The 10,059-nt window shown below is 46.3% G+C and overlaps 1 protein-coding gene across 7 annotated transcripts in view; it reads left to right on the forward strand.

Annotated features, from left to right (window-relative positions):
- The window catches only part of ABHD6 (abhydrolase domain containing 6, acylglycerol lipase), a 75,956-nt gene extending 66,252 nt beyond the window's left edge, over positions 1–9,704 (forward strand). For all 7 annotated transcript variants that reach the window (XM_027586873.2, XM_027586877.2, XM_027586872.2 and 4 more), the window contains one exon: positions 8,584–9,704. In XM_027586873.2, the coding sequence (XP_027442674.1) occupies positions 8,584–8,760 (177 nt within the window). In that variant the 3' untranslated portion in view covers positions 8,761–9,704. The remainder of the gene's footprint in view (positions 1–8,583) is intronic.
- Positions 9,705–10,059: the final 355 nt, after the last annotated feature.

Here is a 10,059-nt window from a genome sequence, read left to right on the forward strand (position 1 = left end):
AGCAAAGATGTTGATCTTTTAAAATGAAAGGAAATCGGGGTGCCTGGGTGGCTCAGTCGGTTAAGCGTCTGCCTTTGGCTCACGTCATGATCCCGGGGTCCTGGGATCCAGCCCCATGTCAGGCTCCCTGCTCAGTGGGGAGCCTGCTTCTCCCTCTCCCCCTCATGCTTGCTCTCTCTCTCTCTCTCTCTCAAATAAATAAGTTAAAATCCTAAGGGCGCCTGGGTGGCTCAGTCAGTTAAGCATCTTCCCTCAGCTCACATCATGATCCTGGAGTCCCAGGATGGAGTCCGCATCGGGCTCCCTGCCCAGCGGAGAGTCTGCTTCTCCCTCTGACCCTCCCCACTCTCGTGCTCTCTCTCTCTCTGTCTCCCTCAAATAAATAAATAAAATCTTGAAAAAAAAAGTTTTAAAAATCTTAAAAAAATAAAATAAATAAAATGAAAGGCAATCTTAAATCATTTTTACAAATTACTTTTATCAAAGCCATGTAGTCTCATAGTACAAAAAACTTTAAAGAGGGGCACCTGGGTGGCTCAGTCATTAAACGTCTACCTTCAGCTCAGGTCATGATCCCAGGGTCCTGGGCTCGAGCCCCACGTTGAGCTCCCTGCTCAGTAGGAAGCCTGCCTCTCCCTCTCCCTCCACCCCTCCCTCTGCTCATGCTCGCTTTCTCTGTCTCTCCCGCTCTCTAAATAAACAAAATCATAAAAAAAAAAACAACTTTAAAGAGTACAAAAAGGGTTGTAACAAAAATTTGATCTTTTTTCCATCCCAGGGTAGCTCTCACTGTCTTGCATATGTTTCTTCCATTTCCTAAGGCAGGGATTGACATGTTTTCTGTGAAGGGCCAGATAGCAGATATTTCTCCAACTTTGTGAGTCCTGCTACTTCTGTCGCAGTTCCCGAGCTCTGCTGTTGTGCAAAGCAGCAGCAGACAGTAGTACGCAGAAAGTGGCTAGGCAGAGTGCCAGGGAACCTTCATTCCCACAGACAGGCAGTGGGCCGTTGTCTGCTTACTGCCCTTCTGAGTGTACGTGTATCTGCAGAGGTAGTCACATCTGTAAGTTTTTCAAACGTGCGTAACGACACTGTTCACAGTACTTCATATATGTAGGAATGTCTGTATCTTGGAAATCATTTCATACCAGCCCATGTAGATTTATTTACTCCATCTATTTTATATATATATATTTTTAATTTTACTGACTTTTATTAATATGTTTGGGTAAGCTTTTATAGTCATACACAAAAATGACATGACCAGTGGTTAAATCCTGCTTTTTTAAAAGATTTTAAAAAATTTTTACTTTCTCTCTCTTTTTTTTAATTAGAGAAAGAGAAGGAGGGGCAGAGGGAGAGGGAGAGGGAGAGAGAATCTTAAGCAGGCTCCACACCCAGCACAGAGCCTGATGCGGGGCTCGATCTCACGACCCTGAGATCATGATGTGAAATGTGAACCGAAATCAAGAGTTGGACGCTAAACTGACTGAGCCACCCAGGTGCCCCAAGATTTTTTTAAATTTTAATTCCAGTAAGTTAATATGCGGTGTTACATGAGTTTCAGGTGAACAATGCAGTGATTCAACACTTCCATACATCACCCGGTGCTCATCAGGACACGTGCGCTCCTTGATCCCCATCGCCTGTTTAACCCATCCCCCCCTTCCCTCTGGTAACCATCAGTTTGTTCTCTATAGTTTAGGGTCTGTTTTTTTGGCTTGTCTTTTTTCCTTTGTTCATTTGTTTTGTTTCTTAAATTCCGTATGAGTGAAATCATATGGTGTTTGTCTTTTTCCGACTGACTTATTTCACTTAGCGTGATACTCTCTAGCTCCATCCACGTCATTGCCAATGGCAAGATTTCATTCTTCTTAATGACTGAGTAATATTGTATATATCTGCCACATCTTCTTTATCCATTCATCAGTCAATGGACACTTGGGCTGTTTCCATAATTTGACTATTGTAGATAATGCTGCTATAAACATATGGGTGCATGTATTCCTTGAAATTAGTATTTTTGCATTCTCTGGGTAAATATCCAGTAGTGCCATTACTAGATCATAGTGTAGTTCTATTTTTAACTGTTCAAGGAATCTCCAGACTGTTTTCCACAGTGGTTGTACCAGTTTGAATTCCCACCCACAGTGTAAGAGGGTTCCCCTTTCTCCACATCCTCACCAACACTTGTCATTCCTTGTGTTTTCTATTTTAGTCATTCCAACAGGTGTGAGGTGATATCTCATTGTGGTTTTGGTTTGCATTTCCCTGATGATAAGTGATGTTGAGCATCTTTTCATGTGTCTGTATGTCTTCTTTGGAGAATGTCTGTTCATGTCTTCTGCCCATTTTTTAATTGGATTTTTTTTTTTAAGTAGGCTCCATGCCCAGTGTGGAGCCCAGTGCAGGCCTCAAACTCACACCCCTGAGATCAAGACCTGAGCTGAGCTAGGAGTCTGACATTTAGCCAACTGAGCCAATCAGGGGCCCCAATTTTGGATGTTGACTTGCATCAGTTCTTTGTATATTTTGGATACCAACCCTTTATCAGATATGTCATTTGCAAATATCTTTTCCCATTCTTAATATTTTATTTTGAAATAATTTCAAACCTATAGAAAAATAATAAGATGAGTACAGAGTACTCTTATATACACTTTCCCTAAATTCATTCATTTTAACTGCTTTATTGAGGTGTCATCTACCTACCATCAAATTCACCTTCTTGGGTGCCCCATCACAACCCAGTTGTAGAACATTTCTGTCACTCCCCAAAGTTCCCTCCTGCCCATTTGCAGTTAGTCCCAGCCCCACACAACCACAGATCTGTTTTCTATTTCTACAGTTTTGCCTTTTCCTGAATTTTCACATAAATGGTATCATATAATAGGTACTCTTTGGTATCTGGCTCTCTTCACTCATGCATAATGTTCTTGAGGTTCCTTCATGTCAATACTTTGTTCCTTTTATAGGTGAGTGTCTTTCCATGGTATACATGTACTGTGTTTTATTTACTACCAATTTTTTAACATTTGCTGCATTGGCTTTTATTTATTTATTTTTTTAAGATTTTCTTTATTTATATGACAGAGAGAGCGAGAGCACAAGCAGGGGGAACAGTAGAGGGAGAGGGAGAAGCAGGTGCCCCGCTGAGCAGGGAGCCTGATGTGGGGCTTGATCCCAGGACCCGGGGATCATGACCTGAGCCGAAAGCAGATGCTTAACCCTCTGAGCCACCCAGGCGCCCCGCTGCATTGGCTTTTTTAAACATTCTCATATATCTATCCATTTTCTGGACTATTGAAGTAGGTTGCTTACATTATGCCCTTTTACCCCCAATACTTCAGGGTTTATTTACTGATAGCAAGAATATTCTCTCACTTAACCACAGTGCGTTGTCATATTCAGGAAGTTTAACGCTGGTGCAATGGTGCATTAGGTGCAAATTTGTCTAATCTGACGCCCATATTCCAAATTCATGGGCGGGGGACCTGGGTGGCTCAATCGGTTGAGTGTCTGACTCTTGATCTCAGCTCAGGTCTTAACCTCAAGGCTGTGAGTTTAAACCCCACGTTGGACTCCACACTAGGCATGGAGACTACTTTAAAAAAATAAAATAAAATAAAATAAAATAAATTAAAATTCCTCGGTTATTTCAGTAAGGAGCTACATAGAATGTTCCTGCTTCCCTGAAGCAGGATCTAATCCGGGGTCCCATATTACATGTCACGGCCCTGTAGTCTCCTTTACTGTGGACTGAGACCCCAGTCTGCTTTGTCATTCATGATGTTGAGATATTTGAAGAGTACAGGTCAGTCATTTTATGAAATGTTGCGAATTTGACTTTGTCTGCTGTTTCCTCATAATTAAACTCAGATTATAGACCAGCACCAGAATAGCTCATAAGTGATAAGATAGCACATCCTGGGACACACGGTGTCCTTCTGCCCCTCCCTGATGAGGTTCATGTTGATTGCCTGGTCAGGGTGTTGTCTCATTCTTCATTGTAGAGGTATTATGTCTCCCTTTGTGACTGATAAGCAGTCTGTGGGAGACACTTTGAAAGATCCTGCTCCTTACCAAACATTCCCCCCTCGATTGACCCATCTGTGAATGATTCTTGCTCCAGAGTTTACATTATCCTCTATAATAGCCGCGTAGTAGTCCATTATGTGGCTCTGCCACAGTGTATTTCATTAGTGTCCTACTGATGTTCATTTAGGTCATTTCCAGTTTTTTGCCATTAAACAATACCTCAGTGAACACCAGCATAGATGTGTGTTTGGGGAGTGTGAGAGCGTACCTGAAGAGTAAATTCTTCATTGTGGACTCACTGGGTCAAAGAGCAGGTGCATTTTAAAACTGTAATAGGTTTTGGGGACACCTGGCTGGCTCGGTTGGTAGAGTATGCAACTCTTGATCTCAGGGTCATGAGTTCAAGCCCCACGTTGGGTATAGAGCTCACTTAGAAAAAAAAATTTTTTTAAATAATAAAATTTTAATAGGTTTTATTAGGTGGCTCTGTATTAGTTTGCTGGGGCGGTCATAGCAAAGTACCACAAACTGGGTGGCCTACACAGCAGAAATTGATCATCTTAAAGTTCTAGAGGTTAGAAGTCCAAGACCGAGTTGTCCGCAATTTAGTTCCTCCTGGGGGCTGTCGGAGAATCTGTACCATGCCTCTTCCCCAGCTTCTGGCGGTTTACTGACAATCTTTGTGTTCCTTGGCTAATAGATGTGTCACGCTGCCGTCTGCCTTCATCCTCACACAGCGTTCTCCCTGTACCCGTGTGTCTCCGTGTTTGAATTTTTTTTTTTCTGTGTTTAAATTTTTGTAAGGGTGGCAGTCATATTGAGTGTGGGGCCCACCCTGCACCAGTATGACCTCATCTAAACTAATTACACTTGCAGCTACCCTACTTCCAAATAAAGTCACCTTTTAAGGTATTGGAGGTTAGAACTTCAAAATATGAATTTTAGAGGGGGGACACAGCAATAACAGACCCTCCAAAGAGAGTCTGATTTGTATCCCAGAAGCTCCTTTCTTGCCTGCAGTTGTTCTTTAGAAGTCATCTTACTCTCAAAGTTCTTCTTCTTCTTCTTTTTTAAAGACTTTATTCATTTGAGAGAGAGAAGGAGAGTACAGAGGGAGAGGGAGAGGGAGAAGCAGACTCCCTGCTGAGCAGGGAGCCCAACGTGGGACTCGATCCCAAGATCCTGGGATCATGACCTGAGCCGAAGGCACCCCAAAGTTCTTCTGAAGTTTAAAGCAAGAAGAGGGGTGCCTGGGTGGCTCAGTCGTTAGGTGTCTGCCTTCGGCTCAGGTCCTGATCCCTGGGTCCTGAGATCGAGTCCCATATTGGGCTCCTTGCTCAGCGGGGAGCCTGCCTCTGCCTCTCCCTCTGCCTCCTCCCCCCTGCTCATGCTCTCTGTCTCTCTCTCTCTCAAATAAGTAAAAATAAAAATAAAATAAAATAAAAAAGCAAGAAGAGGCAATGAGAAATGGAGCCTTTATAAGGCCCAGGATGACCCGTGTGGAGAAGCAGGCAGGACTGTGCCCCCAGTGCGCGTGGGGTGGGGGCGGATGATCGCGTCAGTGTACAACTCTCCCCAACTGACCAGGTACAGCTGAGGATGTACAGTGCAGGGATGTGGGCATGGAGAGGAGGGAGGGCTCTTTGCTCCCCTCTGCAGCAGCCAAGGGACTAAAAGGAGCTTTGTGTGCACCTGAGTGGAGAAGCGGACATGGAGTAGGCCAGCAGGGGGTTATTTGATCAGAAATCAAGTTAGAACAATGAAGGCCTTTCTCTAGTCTAAAAATCCCAAAGGTGATTTGGGGCTCTCAGGGACCAGCAAGGAGAGGCAAGGACCCATCACCCTGCCCTGCAGAGACAATGCAGAAGCAAGATCTCTGGGCTTGGACTCTGAAAGTCTGGGTTCCAGCCCTGCCTTTGCCCTCTATCAGGCCATGACCCTGAGCAAGCCACTCAGCTGCTCCAAATCCTGGGTGTTTCTTCTACTACTGGGGTGATGTGAGATTCACGTGAAGTAACACACATGAGGGTGATCTTTCTCCAGTGAGAAGAAAATAAGTTATTTATTATTTATTACTCGTGTCCTTTGCCTCGGAAAGTTGGCCTCTGCCTATGATCCAGAATTTTTCCAGGGCTCTGAAGTCCATTTTGTTCTGAAAAAAGAGCCTAACATTCCATGGGCCTACTATAAATATGATCAGATATTCTCTGTGTTCTATGGACCATCTCCAGTGCAGAATCCAAATAGCAAAGGCTTTGGGGGCCCTTTATTTTATGGCCTTTTGCTTCCCAAACATCTGGCTCTTTTTCTGCTCTGTTGTCAGCATTTGATGTCACCAACCCCATGCCTTCCAGGCTGAATTCAGCCTCCCTCTTCTTTGGACCCCTGTAGGTCAGCCACTGTGCTGTACAGCTGCAGGATAGCAGTGCACATTGTTGTCTACATGAATCATGCCCACTGAATTTGGGCAGTGTACAGCCCGCACAACTGAACTTGGCAGCCTTTCCTGAGATTTCTGCACATCAGTTCAAGTATTTCCCCTCTGTGTTTAGTCCACCAGAATGGGGGGGCCTTGTGCAGATATACAAGGTCCCTTCATCCTGCCCCCACAGTGCCTAGGATGCAGGAGACCCAGAGTATGAGTGAGTGAGCAAGCAAGCAAGAAAGTAAATACACTAGCAAAGGGACAAACCAACTTATGGCCTATACATTTAAGTCAGCTAACAGATTTATATTGAGCACCTGGTATGTGCCTGACGCCGTGTTAAGCCCTGGGGATACAGCAGGCACCGAGACAGACAGGATTCCTGAGCTCCAGCAACTTCTAGTCTGCCTGCCATTATAACGCCTGGCAGAGCTTGAACTAGTGTGAGGTCGATCATGTGAGTGCAGGGTTGGATTCTGTCTTTATAATTTTTATATTTTGTTCATGGTGGATCTTTTTGCATTAATGTCTATTTTTTTAAATACTGCATTAAAATCTTCATCTTAATTCGTGAGTTTTTTGGAGGCTGCTTAAGTTTTGTGCCCAAGGCAAGTGCCTCACTTCCGTCACCCTAGTCTTGGCCCTGGCCCGAAATGGGATGGAAGAAAATCGTTTGACCATCTACATGAATGTCCTGCCCAAGAAATAGCTGATTTGGTTCCCATAGACGTGCGTACCTCATGAGGGTCCATCTGGCTATTTCCCATATGTCTGAGTGACCATGGGGAGTGCTGGATTTGACCAGCGTAACAGTGTCAGAGCTAGAGGCTCATGTGGGTATTCTTGAGCTATGGGTTCTGACGTCTCTGCAGGATAGACATTCAGTGTTCATGCTGTGACCTGTTGACTCCACCTGCATTTCCTCCGGGGATTTTTCTACAGAAGCTGGGCTTTATTTCTGCCCAGTTGCCGCAGCAGCCTTCCCTGTGAGTGCGGGGCAGGCAGAGGTGTCTGATTCCTTCACGGGGTGCCCCTCTCACCAAGCTCCCCCCATCAGCTGCTCCTATTTGTGGCCCCGGGAGGTGCTTTGCTATGCTCCGTGCTCCATGCCTTGGCTGAGGCATGCTGCCCCCGACCCCCAACTTCCCAGGTGGAAAATCTTGGTTTTTAATGGTCTGGGTTGACCAGAATGGAACTCAAACACAGACAGCACATGAGTTTGTTGGGGGTCTTGCTTTTGCATTGAGGATGAGAGGAGGGGTCCTCTTGTGCAGGATGAGTTGAAGGTAAAAGCGATGACAAACGGGGAACAGATGCAAATCTGACGCTATAGGACGGTGTTGGGGAGGAAACCTTGGATGGGTGTAAATAGCAAGGTAACCCAGGTGACAGATTAAGTGCGTTGTTCGGAAAGGGTCAGCCCTCGAGAGTGGTGCCTTTCTTATCGGAAGAGCATTCTTCATTATTCACAAACTCCAGGGCCCGTGGTCACACAGCTCTGGGGACCCCCAGAAGACCCTCAAGGAGACACTCCCACCTCCCCCAGCTTGGGATAATTCGCCTTCACCTCCTGTGTCTTCCATGTGTGCCCTTCCCAGAGCTGGCCTTCTCTAGTCCAGCCTGATCATGTCCGTCCCTAACACAGCCCCGTGGCTCCCCACTGCCCTCAGTTGGAGGCCTGAGCCCCCATCTCTCCACCACGCCATCCTCGCTCCCTGCATACTGTCTCAGCATCAGGTTAACTGCCACCCCCTGCCCTTGCCGTGACCTGCCCCCCTCTTCACGAATCCTCCTCCCCTGTGCACTCTCAGCTCCCAGGATGCTCCCCACCCTCAGAGCCCTCATCTGCTGACCAGTCTGGCTTCCCTACCAGACCGAAAAACTTCCTCCTGGGCAGGGACTGTGTGTTTCCACTTCAGTAATGCTGGCAACCACACAAGTTTGGGCACCAAATTGCAGAATAAGGCATGCAGTCACTCCTGTCAGCGAGCCACGTGCCCCGACACTGAAGTAACTTGGTCCTAAAAATCACCTCTGCCAGGCCTGGTCCGGCGTCTGGTCCCCTGAACACACACGGGCATCTGAGGCTTTTCTACCTAGCATCCTCTCTTGTCCTGCAGGTGCTCGACGTGTCTGGCGCCGACATGTTGGCCAAGTCAATCGCCAACTGCCAGGTGGAACTTCTGGAAAACTGTGGGCACTCAGTGGTGATGGAGAGGCCCAGGAAGACGGCCAAGCTCATCGTCGACTTCTTAGCTGCTGTGCACAGCACAGGCAACACCAAGAAGCTGGACTGAGACCCCACCTGCAGCCTGCACTCACACACAGCATCCACCCCCATCTCCAGAATCAGACACGGCCACCATTTCTCAGGGATCCTGCCCCAGACGTGGTCAGAGTGCCGGCGTCCCTGAGGAGGCCAGTCCCCTGTCCCCGGTCCCGACAGATCCACAGAGCTTTGGGGGCCACAAGGAAATCTCCAAGATATTTTTCACAATATAGAAACTCACATGAGACAAAATTAAGAAAACCTAGCCAGAGATCTACCCAGAAGTCTTCAAGTCGTGTTGCAAAGCGGCTGCCTTGGGACCGTAATCACCGAGGCCATTTTCTTTAAAACATCCTTCACAGACTGAGACTCGAGGTTTTTCTGCTGCTTCGATGTTCTCCCCTGCATGGTCAGTGGCTGTTTTAGGAGCATTAGTCTCCATCTGCTGAGCCCTTCTTGTTTATGTCTAGTTTAAGTTTTATGTAGAGGCCCCTATGAATGCAAGTCTGTCAGCTGCAAGACCAGGGAGCAAGATGCAAACTATAAACGATATTAGCCCGCGAGGAGGGGTGCGGTCCCACATCTGTGGCCCCCTAGCTGCTGGAGCAGTGGAGAGCACGGGTCGGGGCGCTGATGGGCCCCTGCACGTCAGCCCTGTCATGAGGGAGCCCGCAACGGTCGCCGTACGAAGAACAGGGTGGGTTTCCTGGGAATCAGCGATTATTTTTTAAAATAGGACTAATGAAGCAATAATGTTCTGTAATCAGACCTGGATTCCACACACAAGCACCTCGTGGGCATCTTTTCTATCTTGCTGCGCTACTGAAGACCCTTGGGTGTAAAAATACTAGTTTGTTAATGAATTCTGTGAATTCTGTGAACAGTCATGTGATTGAAAATAAGTCTAAACAGCTGTAAAAGTGACCACAATGACATGAAATAAATTTAATAAATCTAGATCAGCAACATGCAGATGGTTTCTGTTCCTAAGCTCCTATTTAAGTACAACGTTGGCAGATTTCCTGTTAACTTTAAGAAGCGTTTTTTCACGTAAGGCTTCTTCTAAGGCACTGGAAGACCTTATTTGGATGAGTTATTAGTTTTCTTTTAAGAAAATCATGTTTGTCATTTTTATTCAGCTGAAATTGCATATCAGAAACAAAAGGCAGGTCATCAGACTGTTCCTTTTGACCCTTGTCTGTTGTACTGAGGAGCCCTTAAAATTCCCAGAGCTTCAGGGCACCTGGGTGACTCGGTTAAGCATCCGACTCTTGATCTCAGCTCAGGTCTTGATCTCGGGGTTGTGAATTTGAGCCGTGTGCTGGGC

The sequence above is a fragment of the Zalophus californianus genome, chromosome 1 (genome assembly GCF_009762305.2).
Source record: "Zalophus californianus isolate mZalCal1 chromosome 1, mZalCal1.pri.v2, whole genome shotgun sequence".
NCBI classification, from domain to species: Eukaryota; Metazoa; Chordata; class Mammalia; order Carnivora; family Otariidae; genus Zalophus; species Zalophus californianus.